General features: G+C 39.7%; 1 protein-coding gene across 1 annotated transcript; it reads left to right on the plus strand.

The window, feature by feature from the left end:
• Window positions 1–26439, plus strand: LOC104588370 (26S proteasome regulatory subunit 6B homolog). The gene is made up of 6 exons (XM_010246261.3): window positions 1–571; window positions 18859–19089; window positions 21556–21714; window positions 21932–22084; window positions 22268–22351; window positions 26119–26439. Exons 1-6 carry the CDS (start codon window positions 68–70, stop codon window positions 26251–26253), a joined length of 1266 nt encoding a protein of 421 aa, XP_010244563.1. The 5' UTR covers window positions 1–67; the 3' UTR covers window positions 26254–26439.
• The last annotated feature ends 138 nt before the right edge of the window (window positions 26440–26577 follow it).

The raw sequence follows: 26577 nt of genomic DNA on the forward strand, positions 1-26577 counted from the left end.
AGAACTTTTGTTTCTTGGAACTCACTCCATCTCTCCCCTTCTCTCTGCAGAATTCACAAGATCAACCATGGCCGCATCAGCGATGGTTCTCGACCTAAAGCCCTCGTCGTCGGACCCACCGCCTTCGATCCCTTCTTCTAAGGCCGACCTTTACGGCTTTTCCGATCAGTTCATCTTCTCCGACGAGGATGATCTCTATGGACGCCTCAAATCCCTTCAGCGCCAGCTTGAGTTCATTGATATTCAGGAGGAGTACGTGAAAGACGAGCAGAAGAACTTGAAACGAGAGCTTCTCCGAGCACAGGAGGAGGTGAAGAGAATCCAATCGGTTCCGCTTGTTATTGGTCAGTTTATGGAGATGGTGGATCAGAATAACGGCATTGTCGGATCGACGACCGGCTCGAATTACTATGTCAGAATCCTTAGCACTATTAACAGGGAGCTCTTGAAGCCTTCGGCGTCGGTGGCGTTGCATCGCCACTCGAACGCCCTTGTCGACGTGTTGCCGCCCGAAGCCGACTCTAGTATCTCTCTGTTGAGTCAGTCTGAAAAGCCTGATGTAACCTATAATGTAAGTTCCTATTATCCCAAACTCATCGTTTCGAGAATTAAACATTTTCCTAAGAACTTGTTTTAGAGCTTTTTTTTGTTTGCATATGGAGCTAAAGGATGATTTAGAGTTTGTGGAGAAAATCCTTTTATTTCCTTGAACATTTTCGGCTGGTTAGGTCTTCTTGATCTAGTGCATCATAAAAAAATGGGAGTGATGTTGTGTATAAGCGTAAACTATCAAAAAAAAAAAAAAACTGTTGTGTATAAGTGTGTAGCATACTGGCATCCTCAGAAGCAAAGGCAAAATAAAAAATAATGAAATCTAATCCATAGTTTTTCTTTCTGATGTTCCTTTTTTGTTTTTTATAGGAAGAACAAAAATGCTGACCCTCTAACAAGTCTAGTGACGAGGGAAAAACTAAGAAGGGAAGTTTTATTTTGTGAGTTCAAGAATAGGTGAAAAGGGCTGTTTTGGTGTGTAGGCTTCTTAGAAGAGTGGAAAGTGGCTGCACAAGTTATTTTATTTTATTTTATTTTTATGAATAAAGATTTTATTAATTCAAATATCCAAGCTAATACAAAAATCCCCTGGAGAATAGTAAGAAAAGCAAATATCGAATTACAACTGAGCCCAATACAGATGATCCCTATTTGACCCTTGCTTGGATAAACAATCAGCCATTTCATTTGAAACTCCCCACCCACTGTATTCTCAAATACATATTTCATGTCAGCCAGACGGCCACTCGAATTTCTTGATTTCATTCTTATAATGCCACACAAGGTTCTTCAACCACCTCACGACTACTTTGGAATATCCCCTTCAATCAGTAGGTGTTCCATGCCTAGTTGATTGGCAAACTGTACTCCTTGTAAGGCAGCTAATAATTATGCCTTAACAGAGTCTCCAGTTCTCAATGGACCCGAGTAACATAGTGAAACATCTCCAAGCTTGTTTCTCAAAATCCATCTGATCCCATAAGGGCCTGGGTTACCTTGACTGTTCCCGTCAAAATTCAGCTTCAAAAAACCTTTAGAAGGGGGTTCCCAGCTTGAATTTACTCTATTCTTTATGGAGGAGCAACTTGCCACTGCTGACCAATTCCTCCATATCTCATTGAAGGAGAATTGGTGAAACAAATCCAATGATTTTAACCAATGTATTGCCCTATTCAGCACGTAGTCCTTTAATTCTTGTCGGCTTTTCTCCTCTAAGAAGATTCTTGCATTCCTTTTCTACCCAGATTGTCCAAATCAGAGCTTCTCTTGCACACATGCACACAATTCTTCTTCTTTTTTAGGCCAGGCAAAGGTAGAAGGATCAAAGAGCACGTTTATCTCTACTGGCATTTGGTGATTCTATGAGAACTGAAGTACTTGCTCCACTGCGGGGCTTGAAATTTAGTAGATCAGTCAACAGTGGAGGGAGATTTGGAAGCAGGAATGGAGTAGCTGAGAAGTGGTTTCAAAGGCTCATGGCAGCACAGAAATGCTGTGAGAGAAATTGAACAGCTGGGAAAGGAAGTGGGAGTCAGTTACTCATGGACTTGTAAACCAGTAAACTCAGTGACTGACTGATACAATGGAAAGGCGATGGGAATATAAGGCTCAAATATTCCGGGGTGTTATGTAAATTGAATATCTATATTAAGTGAAAGGAAGGGATAGATAGCAATGCTGGCCTATGCTAGGGGTGCTTGACCCTTCTTGTATCTATCAATGTTTTTAAGCGTGGTGGCATGACGCGAGGAGTTCCACTACCTAGAGGTGTGAGGCATAGTTCAGAATGTAAGAGGCGTAAGCCTCCCGAACACAAGGAGGCGTAAGCCTCCTTAAGAGGAGGGGGATGAGGAGGAGGAAGGGGAAGAGGAAGAAGAGGAAGGAGGATCTCATTTTTCTTTATTTTTAATAACAATCTTTTATATTAAAAAGAATGAAGATGAATAAAATTGGGCTGCATTGGAAAGGGGGGTTGGGGGTCTTCGCCCCCTAGCCAATGGGTTCGGGGGGGGGGGGGGCACTTTCTTTCCCTTTATCTATTCTTCCCTTCCCTTCCCTTTTCTTTTCTTTCGTTTTCTCTTTTTTTTTTTTTCTTTCCCTTCCCTTCCTTTTTTTTTTTTCTTTTCTTTTTGTCTTTTTATATGAGGTGTGCATGAGGTGCATGAGGCATACACCTCAAGCACACCTCATGAAAAAAGCATATGAGGTGTATGCCTCTTGCACCTGAGGCGTTCGCCTCAGAGGTGTCAGCGCCTTAGGGCGTTTTGGGGGTGCCTCACCTGGAGGTGCGCCTCTAGGCATATGCCTCCCGTGTATGTATCCATTCTTTTGCCACAATTAATAAAAGTTAACCTTTCCAACCTTTCCAATCTAAAAACATTTGTTTAAACATTCTTGAATCACATACTTGGAAAAGTTTCTTTACATATATAAGAAATTGAAAGAAGTGCCAATGCAAACCTCTAGATTGTGGTTGCCTACTATACTCTACCATCCAGTTTTCTCCACTATTTCCCTTTGTATGTTGCTTTGGGTAACTGAGATTTGAATCTGCAAACCATGGCCTAATATTAGCTAGCCAACCCCTTTGATTGAAAGAAGGCCAGATGCCTTCAAGACTCTAAGCTTTGAGGTCTAGGGACAAAGTGGGCTTACCTTAGTTGTTAGGATTTCCTAAATTTGTTGTTGTTGCTGTTGTTGTTATTATTATTACAGTGTTGTGGTTACTCTATAACCAAGATCACACAGTTTAAACTTGAGGAATTTGGCCTTTTTGGTTTGTAGATATTAAGGTCCTTTCTATTTTCTGTTTCTCGAATGTAGTTACAAGTGAAATTATGGACCTGTTTGGCCACTCTATTTCTCTGTAAATATGGTTTAACTCTCATAATAGAATGCTATTCTGAGACGAAAATAGAAAAGACCCTCTTATAAAGAGAGTACCAAGATCCTAATGTGAAAAGGAATAACAATGAAGGATGAAGGGAAAATCCATGAAGCAAATTGGAACCAAACTTTTATTACTAAGGAGGGGGGGCTTGGGCATCAGGAAAATCAAAATGTTTAATGAAGCTTGTGGTGGAGAAGCTTGATTGCAGAAAAATCCGGAGTTACACCCAAGGGGGAACTGGACTTTGGGTGATACTCTTCTTATGGTTGCTCAATTTAGAAAGGAATTCTGAAATACAGTAGAAACTTTCTGAACAGTATTTCCTTCAGAGTGGGGACTGGCGATGGGTTGAGCTTTTGGCATGATAATTGGTGTGTGGATATCTCTTTTGTAGGATGTGTACCCTGATATTTTCTTGTTAACTGAGAACTGAAGCTCTAGTGGTTGACTCCTACCAATTGTTTGGAGGCCAGGTGGTGTGAGCACCTAAATTGAGGAGGCACTGCCATGACTGGGAATTAGCTGACTTGCTAGATCTACTCCAACAGTTGGGTAATCAGAATTTATGGCCAGGTTGATGATGAGTGGTTCTGGAAAAGGGAAAAGAGTGGTCTCTTCTCAGTCAAATCTTTTGTGAGAACTCTTAGCAGTACCCACAATGTTCACTTCCCCTTTCCTCTGGCTTGGAGTCCCTTAATTCTATCCAAGGTTGGGTGGGTTCCTGTTGTGGTCTGCCACTTTTGAGAAATGCCTCATCATGACCTCTTTGCAAATCAGAGAGGTGCAGATTACCGATCAGAATTGTGAGTTCTGCAACTAGGACATGGAACATGTCAATCACCTCTTTTTTCATTGCCAGACAGCCTATAAAATCTGGGATTATTTTATTGGTGCAGCATAGGTGACCTAGGTAATGCCATGAATCCAGCTGGGGCTACTAAGGGCCTAGCATAGACCTGGGTGTACTGCCAAAGGAAACTTCATTTAGCACCTTGTCCCTGCAACCATCACCTGGACAATTTGGTCCAGAAGAAACAGAAGTCTTCTCCCAAAGATCAAGATGTGTGGAGGATCTGATCAATGTAGTGATTGGCAGAATTGGATCCTAGGTATCTGTGTCCAAAGAGTTTGCTGATTTGCTCATGACCCATCTTTGTAATGGTTTAATGTTGTCGAATGCTTGATGTTCCTGTGGGGGGTTCTGTCTGGTGAGCTGCCTGCTGCCCTGCCTTTCTGTTGTGCCATTTGGCCTCATAATAATAAGATCTTACTTTACCTTTTTTCCAAAAAAGGAATAGCAATCAACTAGTGGATTTCTACAGATTGGGATGAATTTACTCCAAGGGACAAAGAACATACCTATCAATTTGGTTAACCCTGAATAGCACCCCCAAGTATGTATGTCCTGCTTGCAGTAAGGTTAAGAATTAAGATTATCAAGAGAAATAAACATAGAACAGAGGGCTTTTGCTCCATTCCTTCACATTAGGATCTTGAATGTCACTCTCTTTTATTATAGGTAATTCTTTTATTAGAGTGTGGTATTTTGAGAGGAAATCCAATTAACTCAAAAAACAACATCCACTTGTCTAACATCAGGCCCCTTACCTTCTTAATTCTACATTGTTTTAAAATTGGGAAGCACAAATGTGTTAGATGGACTCTTCTAAATGGATGATGTGTTTGGTTCTGGCACTCCATTGGTTCTTGAGGGACACTTCTACCGTTCTACTTAACCATTTCATTCTTATCGTTTATCTTATTTAACATAATGAACAGTTAATGCACAACATGAATGTCTTTTTTTTATCAAATATTACATAGCAAAAAAAGCAACATTTTAGACCCCCTTTTTTGTAGGTATATAATGTTAAAACTTAAAAATATGAACTATTTTAATAATACATACTTTTCCATAGATGTGTCCATGAGTCTACATTTTCTTGTATTGCAAAGTTATACTCTTTGAGTATATCTTTCTTTTGATTAATACACTTTTACTTTACCTCTTCAAAACAAAAGTCATACTCTTTGACATGTGTAGATTCTGATTCCCATATCTGTGTCCAATGTCCATGCAACACTGCACAAGTGAAGTGCAAGGGGTATGTATGTAGAACCAAGGCTCAAGGCAGATCACAAGGTACATACCTGAAAAATTTCAAAAGAAAACATGCAAACCTAATAGAAAAGAAAACAAAATATAAATTTAATATATAAGAACAGAAAAACTTTTTGCCTAAGGTTAAGGAATGGTGGAGTGAAGAATTGAGAGAAGTGAAATGGGAAGGGGTTAGATTCCACAAAAAACTAAAAAGTTTGAGAGGCAAATTAAAAGAATGGAATAAGGTTCATTTTGGAAGAGTGGAGGAGGTAAAAGCTAGATTATTGGTTCAGATTGAGGAATTAGATGCAAAAGAATCCCAAGGGATGATGGATGAGCAAGATTGAGAAATGAGGAGGAAACTGAAAAAGGAGCTAGAGGAGACTTTGTTGAGGGAGGAGATTTCTTGGAGACAAAAATCCAGACATAAGTGATCAAGGAAGGGGATGGGAATACCAAATTTTTTCATGATTTGGCTAATGGGAGAAGAAGGAAAAATTTGATACTAAAGCTTGAGGTTGAAGGTGTGGAGATAACCTCTCAAGAGGAGATTGCCAGTAGGATTGTGGATCACTTCAAATCCATCTATCAAAAACCATTAGAGAATCGGTTAATAGTAGGGGAGGAGAATTGGCCAACTTTGAACCAAACAGATAAGGGATGGCTGGAAAGAATGATTGAGGAAGAGGAAATTAAACAAGCTGTTTTTTCTATGGATAGGGCTAAAGCACCGAGCCTTGACGGATTTACAATGGCATTTTATCAAGACTGTTGGGACATAGTCAAAGAAGACTTAATTGGAGTATTTAGAGAATTTGAGGATAACAATTTTGTGAGTCTTGGAATCAATGCCACCTTTATAGCCTTAATTCCCAAAAAGAATGATGCCAAACACCCCAAAGATTTTCGGCCAATTAGCCTGGTGACAAGCATTTACAAGATTCTGGAAAAAGTGCTCTCTAGGAGGATCAAAGTTGTTCTCCCCTCTCTCTTTAGCCAAGCACAAGGAGCCTTTATTCAGGATAGACAAATTACAGATTAGATCCTTATTGCAAACAAGAGTGTGGAAGAGATAAGGAGATCGAACAGGAAAGGATTTGTTTGCAAACTGGACTTGGAGAAAGCCTATGACTTAGTGGATTGGAATTTCCTACTGGAGATGTTGAGAAGACGTGGTTTTGGGGATAAATGGTGTAAGTGGATAAGAGGATGCTTACACTCTTGTCGTTATTCAGTGCTGGTGAATGGGATGGTTAAGGACTTTTTTCCAGCCAATAGAGGCTTAAGACAAGGGGATCCACTCTCCCCTTTCCTCTTTACACTTGTTGCTGATGTTTTTAGTATGATGATTTCCAAAGCAGATGAGGAGGGCCAAATAAAGGGATGGAGAATAGGGAGTAGAGGCATTCCAGTAACTCACCTTCAGTTTACTGATGATATTGTTATTTTCTGTGAAGGGAATGAGTTAAGCAAAGTGGAGAACCTTAAGATCTTAATAAGTACCTTTGAGAGGGTCTCCAACTTGAAGGTAAATCTTGATAAAAGTTGTGTGGCTGGAGTAAACTTGGAGAATAGGGAGATTGAATCCATTGCAGAATGCTTAGGTTGCAATATTTCTTCTTGGCCTTTGACATACTTAGGACTATCCTTAGGAGCCAACCCTAAAGAAAGTAGTTTCTGGGCCCCTACTGTGGAGAAATTTGATAAGTGCTTGGCGGCTTGGAAAAAGAATTACATTTCAATGGGGGGTAGGCTGACTTTAATTAAGGTTACACTTGCCAACCTTCCAACCTACTTCCTTTCTGTGTTCAGGATTCCTCTAAGGGAGGCTACAAAACTGGAGAAGAGAATGAGGGACTTTCTATGGGAACCAGGAGAGGTGAAAAATGATCACTTGATCAGATGGGAGATAGTTAACAAACCAAAGGAAGAAGGGGGTTTAGGGATAGGGAACATAGTGTTGAAGAATGTAGCCCTTCTAGCGAAGTGGCTATGGAGATGGCCCCGAGAGAGAGAGAGATTATGGCATGAGGTGGTGGCAAGCATTCATGGTTGTGCATGAAATGGTTGGGATTCCGGGATATCTCGTCGAGCTACCCTTACTACACCTTGGAAGGTTATACATGGTATTCTCCCTCGCTTCCTCAGATTCATCAGGTATGATGCTTGTTCTGGTAATGCTATTCTTTGCTCGGAGGATATTTGGGTGGATACTCAACCCCTCAAAGATTGTTTCCCTTCACTCTATTCCTTTTCCCTTTACAAACATGAGCCAATTGCAACTTTTCTCCCGAGCCCGTTAAACTCCTTATCTTTAAACTAGGACTTTGGATTTCAACAAAGAAGGATAGAATTCTGTCAGAATGGGTTCCGCCTTTGGAAGGTGTCATTAAGCTGAACTTGATGGAAGCAGCCAAGGCAATCCCGGGCCTTCAGGTATAGGGGGTATCCTGAGAAATAAGGACAGCAACATAATTTCCCTATTCTCAGGGCAGGTGGGAGTGGGGGATTCCACAAGGGCAGAAATACTTGCTGCAGTACAAGGAATTCAGATCGCCAACCAGCTTGGGGTGGAGCATCTCCTAGTTGAAGGGGACACTCAGGTGGTAACCAGGTGGCTCCTAAACTTGGATACCACCATTTGGGTCTACAAAGATCTCATCAAACAAGTAAAGTGGTTAACCAGCAATATGAGAGTTGAGGTAAAATGGGTTAGTAGGTCTGCTAATTCTTTGGCTGATGCTCTAGCCAAACAGGGGGTTTCTAGGGAAGATCTTTTTTGTGCTTCTATGTAAGTTGTTATTAATTCGGAAATCCGTACTTAACCAGCCTGGAGAGGTTGCAACTCGTACCTTTCCATGAGGATTTTGTACTATTTTTTATTGCTGATTTATAAAATCATTTCAATTATAAAAAAAAACAGAAAAACTTTTAAAAAAGAATAGCAAATCTAAATTCCCAAAGAAATATTTCACAAAACCTATCATGAGTACCATCTAATAAGTTGAAGAGTTGCTAACTGACTTCTTCAGAGCACAATGGAGAAGACCTTCGTTCAGGCGAACAGATGGAAAAAAACAACTGAGACTGGAAAAGAAGAGGATCCTACTGGAGGAATCAAAAGCAAAAGGTATACCAGTTCTGAAAATCAGGGAAGATAGAAGAGCAATGGTTCTACTGGATTTGGAGATTCTCTAAACTGGTTTAAAGGTTTTGTGGACAGACTGATATTTGCTGTGAAGACACTGGGGTGGAAGAATGAAATGACTAGAGACGGGAAGAAGTTCACAGCTGTATACAGGTGGAACAAGAATGGATGGTTTGTCACATTAACAGAAGGATTTGGGCAAGAAAAAAGATAAATGATCTGCCTGCCGGAAGGCAAAGCAGGACAGGGGTGGAGACTGTTGGCTGTGACTTTAGGAGAGGCAATACTGAATATAGTCAAGCCAATAAAACAGAGACTCAAGAAAACCGGAAAACAAATGAAACAATAGTTATAGAAGAGGAACATGTAGATTCAAAAACAAACCATGGTACGATGAGCAACCAAGAAAGGGAGGAAACGATAATGGCATCACCAACTGGTTTCAAAATGATATGGGAAGAAAAGAAAACTGTTTGGGTGAGAAGAAAATTGGTGAAGGCAATGACTGAAGTGAAAGACTAGAAGGAAATACTACAAGCAATCATGGAAAAGATAAGCCCAAAAGAAAAGGTGTTTCTTAATGATAGAAAGGCAATCCTGGATATTGGGGATCTCAAAATGGATCATTTGACTGTGGAGACTCCTACCGGTGCGGTGACGATAGAAAATTGGTCGCTGGCCTGTAACGAGAAGCTCCTCACTGAGTGCACTGCAACTATCAAGCTGATTGGACTGCTTTTCAAACTCTCGCAGGAGAGACTATTTCACAAAATAGCAGCTGTTTGTGGTGGTTTCCTGGAAGCCTTATGTCTGAAGCATACATAGTTTTCAAGGTGCCAAGGCGAGGCTAGGCGACTGGGGGGCGCCTTATCGCCTAGTCGCTTAGGCGCCCGCCTAGGCAATGGATTTTTTATGTTAAAAACATAGCTCCTAGGGTAGTTCCCTAGGTACCATAACCATATTTCTTTAATAATTATTCATGGTTTTCATAAGAAAAGTATAAATTTCATATTAAAGTATAGAAAATCAACATATTCATGAGAAGAAAAGAAAGAAGGAAAATAAAATTCAAAAAATATAGGGTCTGAACCCTTATTTTTGTTATAGGAAAAGAAGAAAATAAAAAGTATTGGTAGTAGTAGTAGTAGAAGAAGAAGAAGAATATATGGAAGAGGAAAATGTGTTGATTAGATAAAATTTTAAGTTCTTCCTTTACTTATTGGTTCAGGTTTTTAAGTCTTTGAGGGTTCAATACAGCATTTAGCAATGTTTGTGTTTATTAAACCCTAATAAGTAAGAAAATAATAAAAAGAAATTAGTATATAAACACACAAAATGATTATTTTAGTTTAATAATGTCTATTTTATAATTATAATCTCAAAAAAGAATGACTAAAAAAGTATTTTATAGTAGGAAGTAGAAAACTGCTTGGCGATTAGGTGAGGCGAGCCTCAAAGGGTGCCTTGTCGCCTAGGTGTCGCCTTGACAACTATGGTCTGAAGGATCTACAAGCAACAATGATTAAGGTGGTAGGAGTGAAACCAGAAAAACTACCCCGAGCTGTGGAAACCTTCACTAAAGATTGCTGGAGAACGATTTGGGTAGCATCGGAGGTCAAAGCAATGCTGTGGTGTCTAGAGATGAAGGAAGAAGAAAAAGCTGACGTGGCCTTTTGGAGGCCATGTGGAAAGAGTTGGGTGGACCGCCCAAAAGGTCAAAGGGGAGAAGAAGAGTGGGAAGCTGAAGGGGCGGATGAAGATGGCTAAACGAGATTTTTTCCCTTAATGGACAATTTTTCAAATGTATTTGAATTTAATCCTATCGCCCAGAAACCCTCTTATGCCCAAATTTTAAAAATGAAAAATAACCCAGATGATCCACGTGGCACTTCTAATCCTATTGGTGTCTCTGGAATCGATGGTGTGAAGATAAATGTCAATCCGGACCGTCGGCTTATATCAATTAACCCTGTGCAAACTGGGTCATGTGACAACTTAAAGAATCATGTGTCTGGCTCATGGACGTCGACTGGGGACGATAGTTTGGGTCTACCATCATCCAAATCGAGCCCTGTAAGGTGCTCCCAACCACTTGCGGTGGTTTCCCTTGTAGAAATCTATGTAGGCAGCTCTTCTTCAGTAGTGAAAGGATTCAAAGCTCATAAAATGAACCTCACGTGGAAGAAGTGGGGGGTGGAACACTCAACAACCTCAGAAAAACCCAATTCGCGCTATAATAGAGATCTCCACGACCACAAAGACTCGGAGGAAGAAACGGATTGGGAGGAATTTAGGGATGTTGAAGATGAAGTTGATCAATCTTCAAGTGTGGGTAGCTTCAGTTCAACTAAGGGCTGCAAATTTGAAGACCTGGATTCCCTTGGTATCGAGCTTCTTTTTAGAACAGATTCAAACACGGAGCTCCTGGAGTTGAAGGAAACGGAAGTGGGATTGACAACTACAAAATGCGGGGATATTTCAGAACAATCATAGAGAGAAAAGGATGTAGGATCAAGCCAAACACAAAAGCAGGAAGACAGTCTTGAGGTCCTGGGCCTACCAAATGAGCCAAGCTTGGAAACACATGAGGGACAAAATGTTTAGCTGTCTAGGCGTTGGCTGAAGAGGAGCCTATCCCTACTCAGTCGAACTCTAGTGGGGTGCCTCTCACCTTCGTCAGGGAGTCTCTAACCCCCCCTTTCCCCCCCCTCTTCCCCATTCCTAGTTCCATCTCCTAATTCCTGTTTTCCTGCCTTCTGTGTTAACTTGTGTCCTATGGTTATTGTAGATCCAGTTTTGGAAGCTTAACCGAATGTGAATAGTGATCCTAATGCCACAGGAAAGAATGGAAAGGGTAAAGAGACGGGTAAAGAGGAGGTGGAAATTGTAAATCTAGTCTATTGGATGGGGAAAAGAATCTTGAGAAGAGCCTAGATTTGTGAGACTTGAATGTAGTCCAAATGTTGGGTGAAAAGGACTTAGGACTACTCAATGAAGGACCTGGAAAGGAAAGACCACCTAGCAACCTCCCTCAAGAGAAAGAGCAACAGCCTTCTACCCCTGGAAAAGATCATCTTGCCTTGAAAACCTACCTAAGGAAGGATTTAGGAGGAAATAAAAAAAGGAAGAGGAAAATGAGTGAAATGGAGAAGTTAGCTTGTGGAATCTCCTATGACAAAGCTGAAATCTGCAAGGAGAAAAAGAAAGGGGATTAGGCTGGAAAAGAGGGAGGGATTTACAAAAATCCTTTGTAATGAAGATTCTCTGTTGGAACGTAAGGAGATTAGGGAGTGCAAAAAAGAGGAGGATGATCAGGAATGCCCTAAAAAAAGAGAGACCGAATGTTGTAATTCTCCAATAAACAAAGCTCTCTAACCTAGACAAAAGGTGGATAAGAAGTATTTGGAGTAATAGAGGGCTGAGTTGGTCCTTCGCCCCTTCTTGGGGAGCTTCTGGGGGTATTCTCACAATTTGGAAAAATGAGGAGGTGGAGTGTCAGGAAGAAGTAATTGGTTAGTTTTCAGTATCAATGAAAGCAAAGAGATTGAGTGATGGAAGAGAATGGGTATTAACAAATGTCTATGGCCCAAACTCATATAGAGAAAGGGACTCCTACTGGGAGGAATTAGCTGCATTTAGGGGTTTGTGGGAAGGTCCATGGTGCCTGGGTGGAGATTTCATAGTTTTCAAGGTACCAAGGTGAGGCTGGGCGTCAGGAGGGCGCCTTGTCGCCTAGGTGATGGACTTTTTTATATAGAAAATATAGATCCTAGGGTAGTTCCCTAGGTACCATAGCTATAGTTCCTTAATAATTATTCATAATTATCATAAGAAAAGTATAGAAAAAAGTAGTAGTAGTAGTAGTAGTAACTACTACTACTAATCAAAGAATGGAATAAGGAAAAATCAAAGAATGGAATAAGGAAGAATTTGGGAGACTTGAAGACTCAAAAGAAGGAATTGCAAAAAAGATTGAGGACCTAATTAAAAAAGAAGGCCTAAGGAGTTAATCTCTTGGAGACAAAAATCAAGGTGTAAATGGCTTGTGAAAGGAGATGGCAATACAAAATACTTTCATTCTTTGGCAAATGGAAGAAGGAAGAGCTTGATCTCTAGTATAGACGTGGAAGGGTGGGTGGTAACTTCAGAGGAAGAAATAACTCAAACTTTCTTAGAGCATTTCAAATCAATCTTTGCCACCTTAGGAGAGAGAGTTTTGGATTTGGGGGAGTTAGACTGGATTAGGCTACTAGAAGCCCAGGCTGCAGTCCTGGAGAGAAGCTTCAGTGCAGAAGAATACATGAAATAGTGTTTTCAATGGAAAGATCCAAAGCACCAGGGCCTGATGGTTTCTTAATGGCTTTTTATCAGGATTGCTGGAAAATTATAAAAGATGACTTATTGGAGGTTTTTGAGGAATTTTATCATCAAGGGGAAGTCTCACCGTGAGCAAATGCCACTTCCCTAGCACTAGTGCCTAAGAAGAAAGAAGCCAAAACTCCAAAGGACTACAGTCCCATAAGTCTTGTCAGTAGCCTATACAAGATCATAGCTAAAGTGTTGGCGGGAAGATTCAAATCTGTGTTGCCTCTGGTAATCTCTCAAAATCAAGGAGCCTTTGTGGAAGGGAGGCAGATAATTGAGCAAATTCTAGTGGCTAATGAGTGTGTAGCAGAAAAGAGAAGATAGGGAGGGGGTAGGCTTAATTTGCAAATTGGATTTGGAAAAAGCCTATATGGTGGATTGGACTTTCCTCATGAACCTGATGGTAAAAATAGGTCTGGGAGAAAGATGGAGGAAGTGGATTAATGGTTGTATTAGCTCAGCACATTTCTCAGTTCTGATTAATGGTGTGGCAGAGGACTTCTTCCCAGCTAAAAGAAGTCCAAGGCAAGGAGACCCTCTTCCCCCCCCTGTTCACTCTCATTGCAAAGGTCTTGAGTAAATTGATGACTAAGGCTGATCTCGAAAGCCAATTCAGGGGGTGGAGAATTGGAAGAAATGAGGTTGTTGTGACACATCTGCAATTTGTGGGTGACATAATCATTTTTCTGGGGGAAAAGTTGTGTGGCTGGGGCAAATTTGGGAGAGGAGTAGTTGTCACTTTTGGCTTAGATCCTAGGATGTGAGGTGAGAGCTTGGCCCCTAGAGTACCTAGGTATGCCGTTGGGAGGAAACCCTAGAGCAGAGAGTTTCTGGAAACCAATAGTGGAAAGATTTGCTTAAAAATTAGCATCTTGGAAGAGAAACTATATCTCTTTAGGGGGAAGAATTATGTTGATCAAATCCACCTTAGCTAATCTGCCCACCTATTACCTCTCCACCTTTAGAATCCCGGTGAAAATTGCATAGCAATTAGAAAAATTGATGAGGGATTTTTTGTGAGAGCCAGGAGATGAAAAGAAAGATCGTTTGGTGAGATGGGAACAGGTGTGTAAACCAAAGGAACAAGGAGGCTTGGAAATTGGGAACCTGATTAAGAGGATTACAGCTCTCTTAGGAAAGTGGTTATGAAGATTTCCCTTAGAAGAAGATAGATTGTGGCACAAGATCATTGAAAGCGTTCTTGGTGTTGCAGAAAATGGCTGGGATGCAAAACTGGCGCCTCACAAAGTTCCCCTTGGAAAGTAATCTCTGAGGTACTACCTACTTTTTTAAATTCTACCCGTTATGATGTGGGATGTGGGAACAAGGTCTTATTTTGGGAAGACCTTTGGCTTGGGGACCTACCACTCAAACTGCAATTCCCAGTACTATACTCTCTAACAAACCTCAAGAACGAATTGGTTTCTAGGTTTGACATGCCTTCATCACATGCTTCAAATTGGGATTTCAGGTTCAGAAGGGGGTTGAGGGACAACGAGTGTGAATCCCTTATCCTTTTACTCTCTCTCTTGGAAAAAAGGTTTTCTTGGATCAAAATCTCTTGGATGGTAGAGTTTGGTACCCCTCCCCTAATGGTCACTTCTCCTGTGCTTCTTTCTTTAACCTCCTTATTAGTTTAGAACCCTTGGGGGTAAATCTCCTGGTGAGAGAAATTTGGTGCAAACCAATCCCTCCTAAGGCTCAGGCTCTATGTTGGGAAAGTTTCCTTGAGAAGTTAAACACCTGTGACGTTCTACAGAAAAGAAGGCCAAATAATTGCTCTCTTCTCATGTGTGTCTCCTTTGCAAGGCCAGTGGTGAGACCCTTCCTCATTTACTACTTTCTAGTTCATTTATTTGGGACTACTTCTGCTCTCTTTTTGGTTGCAGATGGGTACCCCCTCAGGATGTGGCTAGCCTATTTAACTCCAGTTTCTTAAGGCAACAGAAGAAAAGGGGAAGATCTCTATGGAAAATCACAAGAGCAGCCTTGGTATGGACCATTTGGGAGGAGAGAAACCAAAGAATCTTCCAAGAAAAGAGTAAGTAGGTCAATGGATGAAGTGATTGAATGCATAAGGATCAGATCTGCACATCGGGCTAAATCTTTGGAGCTGTTTAGAGATGTTTCCACAAATGACTTATTATCGAAATGGTCTGAAGTGGTATAAACAGATACACACAAAGTAGTGATAATGGAATGGAAACCTCCAAGGCCAAACAAATTGAAATTAAATTTTGATGGGAGCTCCCTTGGTAATCCGGGGGGGTGGGTATGGGGGAAGTTTTCATGAACCATCTAGGTGCAGTTGTGGCTTTATTCTCTGGGCCAATTGGATTTGGTGACTTGGTTAAGGCTGAGACAATGGCTCTCTTACAAGGACTAAAACTGGCAACACAGATGGGTGTTAGAGAGCTTGAAGTGGAAGGAGATTCCTTATTGGTTATTTCTTGGGCGAAACAAACTAGTTCAACTCCTTGGAAATATAAATTTGCTTTTAGTGAAATTGGCCACCTTGCAAAAAGTTGTAACACTAGCTTTGGATGGGTAAAAAGAACAACAAATGGATTAGCAGATGTTCTCGCAAAACAGGGAGTGGACAAATCCACTATTTTGGGCAATGTTGTAATCTGTATTAGTAAAAGGGGGGCATGGTAATCAGGGTGGCCATTCTGGTTTCCGATGTATTTGGGCTACTGTGTAGCCAGGATCTGTACTTTTTTCAAGCATTAATAAATTACTCTGTGCTGATAAAAAAAAAATCAGAAAACCTATCATCTCAATTTTGTTGGAATGTTGTGGCCTTGTACGTTCAAGTACGTCATAGAATAAACCATTTAAACTCTTAAGCATTGTAAGTACACCCTACAATATAATAAATTATATATTTAATATCAAATTCAAGGTTAATTCTTAAAAAACATAGCATCAGAATAGGAGATGCACATCTAGGTTCAGGTGTAGTGCACGGCATGAAATGAGTCTTACCTGTGAATACCTAAGCATTCATGAGGTGTTTTAACTTTTAAAAGCACAAGGTGCAAGTCAAGGGGATGCCTTTTTGAAGCAAGGAGCAAAATTTTTCAAAATTTCAACAAAGTGCACAAAAAAATGCAAAAAATTCATAAAATAAATAACTAAATTTTAAAATCATTCTTTTTAGTATAGATTAAGAATTTAAAACCCTAACGTACACTTGTTCTTGTTTGGGCTTGCCTCAAGGGGTTTGGGGGTGGAGTCCCCTACCTAGTCACCATTCTTAAAAAATCGCCAAAAGTACATAACTAAGGCGCAAGGCACACCAGGTCCGCACCTTCTTAAAGCGGTTGTACTTGGTCCTAGATGAGGCATATGCCTTAGAATGTACCTTGCATGTGTGCCTGAGGTGCGCCTTTTTATTTTAAGTCACTGACCTAAGACCCCCTTTAAAACATTGTTCTACCATTTTTGGTAAGTAAAAAACATTGTTCTATTTGGACCATGATCAATGAAAAAACTTCTTTTGTGGTAAATATTCTATCTTGAAGAATCTATTCTATGTCTTTAATATTTGAATTAATTCCTAAAGGGGGAAAGAAATATTCTGACAATGGGAGGCCTATTTATATTGCTAATAAGAAAATACCGTACCATTATTTCCAATTAAAAAAATGCACCATTGTTTTAAAAGGTGCAACTTTAGTGTGCCTATGCTTGCAGGCAAGGCTCATTTTGAGGGGTGTGTCTCACCTGGCTTCTTTCTATCTTTTGATGAGTTAACCTAGAAGTTGATGTTGAACAAATAGTTTATTGTGTTGTAATTATAATTTTGTTGTTAGAGTTCAAAAAATGTAACCTATGTAGGACTTAAATGCACAACACTATAAACTTTATGTTAGTAACATGAGGCTGTGGTCAATTGAGCTTATAAGGTTTCTAAAATATTTAATTTCTTTCAGAATTTTGATGTGTATCCTTGGCAGGGAGGTGTGGATTTTCCCCTTTCTAGGGAAATTTGCATTTAACCTCCCCACCCCCAATGAGGGCCGCAACTTGGGCCTAAGGATGTCAATGGGTCGGGTTAAATGGTAAACCCAACTATAGTACTTGTGCCGTGCATGGCCCGAAACCTTGGGTCGTGCCAAGTTTAGGGGGTCCAAGCCCATGAGCTGGCATAACACGACACGGGAAAATGGCCTGGACCACAACTCAGCTCATCATGGCCCATATATATATATATTCAATTTTGTTGTACTATTTTTCCAATTTCATTGTATTTTCCATTTCATTTTATTATTTCATATATGGCCAATTGTATACATTAAAATTCATGTTGAATAAAATTTTAAGACTTTTCCCAATTTGTTGTCTATCTTGTTAAATTTTTCTATTTTATTATTATTTTTTTCGGTTTTTCTTAAAAGAAAGAAAATTTGTGCCGGTGTGCAACCCAACTTCTCGGCCGTGCTGGATTCCCCTCTTGGCAGATTTGTGCCAAGTAGGCATCGTGCCAGCCTGGCAATGCCCACATTACAGCTCTAGGGCTACATACTATCATAATTCCTTTATCTTATCTCTTAAGCTCTTACCCTAATGACAACTTGTCATTAGTGATATTCATTACATACTTTTATGTTTTATTATTGCTGATTTCATGATTTTAGATTTTCAATAAAGGATCTATCATAATTCATAATAGACTCTAGTAATTCACTAATTTGGAATATTGTACTAAAAGAAACAATAAAAACATCAACTAAGAAAATACCAATAAAAAATATTATTAATATATGGTCATGGAAGTTCGAGTTTAGGTCTCTTAATCAAAGACTAAGAGAGTTTGAGAGATTTTATGATAATACAATATTACCTTACCTTTCTCCCAAAAAAAAATTGAGAGATTTTATGAAATTTTAAGAGGGTGGGATAAAGGCCTGGCTAGGCCATCAGTTGTAACTGTATTTTTTTAGTGATATGAGCTGCTTTAAGCAAAAAAGGTATGCTAGGTTGCAGCAATATGTTGTATCTTGAGTGAAGATAAAAGTGAGAGCCCAGATCTTCTGAAGGCATAAACTCTGGGAACACAGAATCCAGCAACTCTGGGATAAAGGCCTGGCTAGGCCATCAGTTGTAACTGTATTTTTTTAGTGATATGAGCTGCTTTAAGCAAAAAAGGTATGCTAGGTTGCAGCAATATGTTGTATCTTGAGTGAAGATAAAAGTGAGAGCCCAGATCTTCTGAAGGCATAAACTCTGGGAACACAGAATCCAGCAACACGTTGGGAATATCTCCCGTACATGTATCTTAAATTCATGGGGAGATGTTCCCAATCTGTGGCTGGAAGCCCATGCTTGCAGAGTGATTGCATGGTTTTTGCTTTCAGAGATCCCCTCGCTAAAAGTGAGTAATGCTAGGTTATTCAGCACATTTTCTACTTTAATTTGTTGTAAGTTGAAAAATTTTTCTTGTTATTTCCATCTTGCTCATTTCTCTTATTGAAAATTATGGAATTGGGAAGTTATCTATGTTGTTGCTTATAAGTTTACAGGTAAATGGGTAATGCTGATTATCGAGGAGAATTTGTGTAGTTAGGATGTAAAATACAACCTAGCTGTTTCTTCTTTACTTTTTTTTATTGAAATTTAGTAGTTAATAAACTTGATTGCAAACTGAACTGTTGAATTAAGTCTGAGTTGGGTTAATTTTTCATTGGTCAGCTAGCATTTGTTTATGTCATGTATATGTTGTCAGATAGCACTGTCTGCTATCGTTTCAAATGCATGATGTCCTCTCATCTTAACATGTTTCTGATGGGTCAGGATATTGGAGGATGTGACATTCAAAAGCAGGAAATCCGGGAAGCTGTGGAATTACCTTTGACACATCATGAGCTATATAAACAGATTGGCATAGATCCTCCTCGAGGAGTATTGCTTTATGGTCCACCTGGCACAGGTAAAACAATGCTTGCCAAGGCTGTTGCTAATCATACGACTGCAGCCTTCATAAGAGTGGTTGGTTCAGAATTTGTTCAGAAGTATTTGGGTGAGGTAAACTGCTTTAGATTTCCTTTCTTCTAACCAATAGTTTGGCATGTTGCGTATTTGCTGCCTTATACCTTGGTGGTTCTCATGTAGAAATCTGTTGCTATAACCTAAAGTGCTTCAATTGTGATCTATATAAACATACATCTATGGTCATGCACATATCTGTAAAAGCAAACACATTCACATTTCACATATATCAGAATATTTCCTGACTCCAAATGAATGCCTGGCTATTTGTTTTTCTCACTATAAACAATGTTACACTGGAGGTTTCAACCTAGTTTCAATACGAGTATTACGACTCAAATTGTGGCAGACTAGGAAGATCCAGCATCTGGCTTGGCATCCATATGAGTGATGGATTCACAGTTATGCCCTTTGCCCCTTTGTGTTGAAAAGTTGAAATTAGGGGTGCAAGTCAGGTGGGTTGGGCCGGGTTTATGGTCAACCCTGGCCCAGCCCTAAAATTTGGGCTTAAGGCCCGAGCCCAAGGTCAAGCACGATTTTCTCAACCCGAGCCCAGCCCACACTGTAATTTGTTACACTCAAGTGGTCAATGAACCCACTCTAAAATTATACATATATATGTATTTATGCAAATATGTATACAAATGTGTGTGTGTGTAGTAATACACACAAACACACACACACAACACATATATTTATATACATGTGTATAGTTGGCCTGGGTTTGGGCTACCTAAGGGCTAGGCCTGGGCCCGGCCCGAAAAATAAAAATGCCCGATTTCTTGGGTCCAAGCCCAACCCAAGGACCGAAAATCCAAGCCTAGCCCATGTAAAATTTTGGGCTGGGCCGGTTCAGTCTCGGATTGGGCCTGCCCAAGTTGCACCCTTGGCTGAAACGCTGAATCATATTCCACTCTTTTAAACATGCACACACACACAAACATGTAGACCCTAGGGGGTATGCTAGTATTGTACACTGTTACATCTAACATGAAGACAGATCTACACTCCTTGCATTTCAACTTTACTTCTATGATTAGTCTTGGTATAGCAGTTGCACATGAAGTTTTTCTTTCTGATTCTTCCTCTAAAGCCATGTTGTAAAGGCTTTCTCTTTTAGATGGGCTAGGAATAAGCCTCACCTATCAAAGATTAAAAACAATACATGTCAACAGTATGCTGCATGCTGCACCATTTCCATGGGTTTTCTTGGGGTGCAGGGGATGGGGATGAGTATCCTGGGCTGGACCAGAAGCAAGCCTTTTGACATAGGGTGGAAATACACAGAAAATATGGGCCTACCACCCATAGAGATTGAAACAAGGAGAAAGAACAGGTCAGTGCATCTGTTATGATGGGGTGAGTGAGAGGAGGGTGGTTACAGTGGGAGGTGATAGTGAGAAACATGGGTTTCGAATTTTAGGGGGCTTCTTTGATTGATAAATATGTGGATAGAGAACAGAGGAAGGTAGAGAAGACTTCTAATGTGGCTAGATGCTTTAAGGGGCGGATTTTTTTTGGACAAATTTTAACAGTCAGGAAGGGGGTTTATTTGGGGGTTTTTGATAAAATTTTCCCTAAAAAAATTTAACTGTCAGAAAAATCAAAGAGCGACCCAAGTTCTAAAGGTCTTTGCTCATCTACAAGGGGGTTTATTTGGGGTTGGTCCTCATAAGAAGGTCAAGAAGGTCCATAAATGGAGAATAGGAAAAGATTCTATTTGAGCTAATAAAGCATTTTTTTTTTTGATAATGAAATGAAGTGAAGAATGGTGGGTTGAAGAGGTTGTTAATATTTTTGAGGTTCATATGTGAGAGTACACAATAGTAGCTTTTATTATTTTATCATGGAATGTTCTTTTTGTTCAGGGGTGTTTTTTGGGTTTTGATTTGTTTATTTGGAGGTTGGGTTTGTGACATTGCGTTACTGCATATGTTGTCTTTTTTTTGGGTGATTTCTTATCAGCTTTCTTGTACTTTTTTTTATTTGGTAAGTTTTGTTTTTACTATAAAAAATGGCCCATGCAAGTGGAAACTTATCTATCTATCCTATTCAATAAAAACAAAAACATCATTTTTATGCACAACAAAAAATGTAGTGATTTTGAAAAGTATAGTACACATATTTGTTGTGCATAAATTCATTGTGTACTGGCATGAATTTGTTGTTTGTTGTGCATAAATTCATTGTGTACCGGCATAAATTTGTTGTTTAATAGAACTCTTAAACTACAATTCTTATATCTTCCAAACATTATTCTTGAAGCTTGCAAATCAGAACCTAGATATGTTTTGGATTCCAACCCTGCACAAGTCCATATAATACTGCTTTAATATTTTAATTGAAACCTACATGGTCTATTAGAACTTCCTTTTGCACATTAATAATTGTCATTTTGTGTAGCCATATTGTTCATTCTCATTTTTCTTCCTTTCTGCTTGCTCCCTCCTGGATTTGGTTCATAACTCAGTAGTGATGGATTGCATCTAATCTTTTCGTCAGGGTCCAAGAATGGTCCGTGATGTTTTTCGTCTAGCCAAAGAGAATGCTCCTGCAATTATATTTATTGATGAGGTGGATGCTATTGCTACTGCTAGGTTTGATGCCCAAACTGGTGCTGACAGAGAAGTTCAACGAATCCTTATGGAACTCCTGAACCAGGTAGAAATCATATTATATGGATTAAAAAGATAAGATCGTTGAAAGTAGAGATGGAAGAACATAATGATTTCAATTGCATGCCTCAATCTACTGTTTCTTGGGTTTATTACTGATTTTATAATTATGACGGACAAGTTACACTCCTGTATTGTACTATCCCATATAATTCAGATTTACTTCTTTTGTTTATTTATTTATGGTCTGAATGCTTTTACAGATGGATGGGTTTGACCAAACAGTGAATGTAAAGGTAATAATGGCAACTAACCGAGCTGACACCCTAGACCCTGCACTTCTGCGTCCTGGAAGGCTTGACCGGAAAATTGAGTTCCCTTTGCCTGATAGACGTCAAAAGAGGCTTGTTTTTCAGGTTAGTATTATGGATACATATATAATTTTCTCTCTACTATGAAGTTGTAAAGAACTAAGGTTGCTCATGTATTACTCTTTTTCACCATTATATCCATAAAATGCTTTTGCAGTTCAACATGAATGTCATTTGTCAAGAATCCGAATTTCAAGAGCCTTATTACTATCATTTGTTCTTGTACAGGTTTGCACAGCAAAGATGAACTTAAGTGATGAGGTTGACTTGGAAGACTATGTATCTCGGCCAGATAAAATTAGTGCTGCTGAGGTCAGTTGATCCATCATATTAGCTCTTTATGTTTTGATAGAAAACTGTGTTCTTGTTTTCTTCTGTGGGTACTCTTGCAACTGATCCATCCTTGGTTATTGAGTTTTGTATGGATTAGGAACTACAAATGGTTTTTTTGTCAATCATAGTTGTCAAGATGACAAGGCCATGGTGGGAGGGGGCCCCTTGTCCTCTGGGGTACCTAGATGATGAAATTTGACAATAACAATTCCCTTGGAATATACCAATCAAAAAACAATTCCCTAGGAAAATACCAATCATAAAACAATTCCCTAGGAATATTATTAGCAACTAGTGGCAACTGAAGTCCTAGATATCCTAATATTCCATGTAACTCAAAACTCCAAACAATTGCCATTGATATACGGAGAAATGAAGCCAGATATACAGAACAAAGGGCATATGAATTGAATTATAACAATGTAGAGTGAATAAGATGAGGTGGTACAGGGTATTATATCTTTTTACAGGAGGCTTTTTGCTGAGGAGGTGGTTAGATGGGAATTGGATGGAGTGATTTTTGATCAACTTGGATAATTTGGATAGAGATTGGCTCAAGAGGAGTTTGAGGAGGGGAGGTTTGGCAAGCTTTGCAGGAGCTTTATGGAAACAAAGCCATAGGTCCTGACAGCTTTCTTATGGAATAATTCTACACCAAATGTTGGGATATTACTAAGGCTGATGTCATGGTAGCAGTGAAGGATTTCTAGGTGAATGCCCAGCTGTCATAGGGTGAAAAATCTAACTTCATTTCCCTGATCCCTAAGCTAATTGGTGGCTCGGATATTAAGGATTTCCGTATTAGCCTCACTGGAAGCTTCTACAAAGTCATTTCCAAGTTGTTGGCTAACAGATTGAGGAATGTGATGGAAAATTGGTCCTACCCTCTCAACGTGCTTTCATGGATGGTTGGCAAATTCCTGATGAGACCCTCATTGCTAATGAGTGCATTGATTCCCATCTTTGGCAAGGTAATCCCAATCTCATTTGTAAGCTTATGACCATGTGCACTGGCCCTTTGTTAACTTGGTTTGGTTTTATGTGGAGGCAATGGGTAACATGCTGCATTTCTAATCCTATGTTTTCAGTCGTCATCAATTGCTTTACTATTTCCGGAGTGATCCCTTGTCCCCATTTCTTTTCTCTCTAGTGGACTCTTTAGGGAGATTAATTAGCAAGGTTTTCAAGGGAGGATATATTGAAGGCTTATTTGTTTGCAGTGATGGTCCATTGGTGTCTTCATTGCAGTTTGCTGATGAAACCCTTTTTTTTAAGGGCTTGCCATGTTGACTTGATGTTTTTGAGGTGCCTTTTGATTTGCTTTGAGGTTGCCTCTTGGTTGAAGGCTAATCTCTAGAAGAGCTAACATATTCCTGTAGGGGATGTACCTCATTAGTGAACTGGCTAGTACATTGGGGTCTTTTGCTAGAAGCTAATTACAGATCTAGTGCTATCTGAGATTCAGTTATATAACGCTTTGAGGCTTTTGGGTTGGAAAGGGAGATATTTGTCTAAGGGGGAAAATTACCTTAATTCAAGTGTCAGTGGCTAAAATTTTGGAGAAGTCGAGAAGAGGTTTCTTGTGAGAAGGTGCCAACAAAGAGAAAAAGTTTCACTGCATTGCTTGGGCCTTTATTTATGAGCCTAAGGAGAAAGGTGGAGCTGGAATTAGAGGTTTAAGGGTCGTGAGTGATGCCTTACTGTTGGGGTACTGCTCAACACAGGAGAGAGAGAGAGAGAGAGAGAGAGAGAGAGAGAGAGGAGGAGGAGGAGGAGGATTATTGGTTGCAAGTACAAGGTCATCTATGAACCGGACCGCACTTATTCCTCAACAGTCCTTCAGTACTAGGGTGTAGAAAGGGGTTATGTCTGGAATGCCCAAATTCCAGCAGTATACTAAGGGATGGCAGGAGTATCTGTTTTTGGAAGAATTCTTGGTGCTAGGACCAACCATTTTGTGAGATTTCCCCTAATCTCCTTTTCTCTTTGCCATTGCTTCTAACAAGGATGGGCCGGTTAGTGAATTTATAGAGATGCTCAGTGGCCAAGCAGTGTAGATCCCTAGTTTTCTTAGAAACTAGAGTCCGTTTGGTTTGCAGGGATAGGGGTCTGGAATTGGAATTGAATGACACATTTCAATTCCAACCATTTGGTTGGGAGGAACTGGAATCTGATTCCCATTCCTGGTGGAATGGCTTTCCCCTGAATGGCCATTCCCTCCCCCTCCCTCGCAAACCAAACAGGCCCTTAAATGATTGGGAAGTACAATTACTGGAAGATTTAGGGTCCACTTGGTTAAGAGTCAGAATCGGAACCAAAATCCATTGGGGAATCAGAATCAGATGGAATGGATTCTTATTCCCAAGGGAGGGGTTGGAATGGCCAATCCACCAGGAATGGGAATGGGATTCTGATTTTGCCTAACCAAATGGTTGGAATTGGAATGGACCATTCCGATTCTGATTCCAGACCCCTATTCCTGCAAACTAAATGGAATCTTGCTGTGCAGGTTGTATGAGATGAAGGTTGATCCTAGCTGTAGGGATGTTTGGTTGTGGGTGGGGGGAAAAGATGACCACTTCTGAACTAAATCATGTTACTGTGCTTTATTGGGGTCCTTTGATAAAGTGGCATGGTCTTGGATGTGGAAATCTCAGACTCCCTCAAAAAGCATTGGATGCCATGTCTGGTGTCACTTCTTTAGACTATTTCAGATTTCAATGGTTTCTTCCGTATTCAATGGCTGAGCTAGTTTTGTCTTGGATGATGGGTGTGCTAAAGGGAACTTTCTTAGGAAATGTCTGCCTTTTGCTATATGTTGGATAATTACGAAGTAGCAGAATTGCAGAACTTTTGAGGCCAAGTCTGAATCTTTGGAGGTGATTATTAGCCGCGTGGAATGGAACTTGAGGAGATGGGCTGGTGACACAAGGCTGTTTGTGGGAAATCCATCTAGCTGCTTTTCTAATCATTGGTCATCCATTTTATTTTGATTTCTATGTATAGAAGCTGAATGTATATGTTATGTGCATGTATACAGGCACTCTTTTTTTGTATTAGATTGAGAGTTGCTCACCTCCTTTACAGTTAATACAATTACGTTTACCACAAAAAAAATGAAAATTGCCAAGTTTATATAATACTAGGAGAATATAATTGATATTTAAACTAGCCAAATAAATTGTTCTGAAAGCAGAGCTCAATTTGTTCATATCTTATGAATAAAGAAATCCAATCCATTAAAATAGAAGAAAACTCAATTCAACTAAGCCTCGTTGTCCCAAATATATGGAGTCAGCTACATGAATCCTGTTCTGCTATTCCACTCTCTTCAATTCCATATCTATTCTTCAAAGCTGGACCCGCAAAATCGTTTCTCACTACCACCAACCAACCTTTTTTTGAGAAGTTTGTAAGAAACATAAATAATCTTATGATGTATGATATGATTCACAATTTGATTCAATTTAATTTTGTCTACAATTTATGGTACAATTTTCAGAATATTGTCTGCTGAATATGTTTAGTCAATTCATCCAGCAAATAAAAATTATTTAAGAGAAAAACAACTCTCTTTCCTCCCTTTAATCTCCCAACAAAGGTTTAGTCTATGAAGCAAAGCACAGATAATGTTGAGACAAACTTAGGTAAGTATTATTTGTATGATCTGTTGTAAAATATATGGTGATTTGGGGTTGTCTTTCAATGTCTGAAACCACTATTGTTTTTCATGGTGGGGGATGCAGATCGCGGCAATTTGTCAAGAAGCAGGAATGCATGCTGTTCGCAAGAATCGGTATGTTATACTTCCAAAGGATTTTGAGAAGGGGTACCGGGCAAACGTAAAAAAGCCTGACACGGACTTTGAGTTTTACAAGTAAAGCGTTGTGGAACTGGAACCAACCACCACATGGAATGGAGGAGAACATTTGGATACTTGTGGTATATTTGTAAACATTTGCAGACGCATAACTTTTGGAGTTGTAGTGGATGCGGACTTGCTTTGTATTTATTATTACCATCATACCATGTTTACTTACCTTCCCAACTCCCAAGTGTTGAAGCTCTATAATTGTGCCTCGTACTCATTGCAGGCATTTCCCGCTCTGAATTGTTTAATTATGTTTTATTTTTAATCAATCCTGTACTGTAAACAATCAATTAGTCTACAGAACGTCAGAGAGTCCACCCACGAATACCGGAAT

The sequence above is a fragment of the Nelumbo nucifera genome, chromosome 2 (assembly GCF_055504915.1).
Source record: "Nelumbo nucifera cultivar China Antique chromosome 2, China Antique-T2T, whole genome shotgun sequence".
Taxonomy (NCBI): domain Eukaryota; kingdom Viridiplantae; phylum Streptophyta; class Magnoliopsida; order Proteales; family Nelumbonaceae; genus Nelumbo; species Nelumbo nucifera.

Excerpts from the sequence above, each read along its gene's own strand:
- LOC104588370 (XM_010246261.3), top strand. The coding sequence starts at position 68 with ATGGCCGCATCAGCGATGGTTCTCGACCTAAAGCCCTCGTCGTCGGAC. Across the intron at positions 19,090-21,555 it reads TTCAGAAGTATTTGGGTGAG|GGTCCAAGAATGGTCCGTGA; the intron begins GTAAACTGCTTT and ends TCTTTTCGTCAG. Across the intron at positions 22,085-22,267 it reads AAAAGAGGCTTGTTTTTCAG|GTTTGCACAGCAAAGATGAA; the intron begins GTTAGTATTATG and ends GTTCTTGTACAG.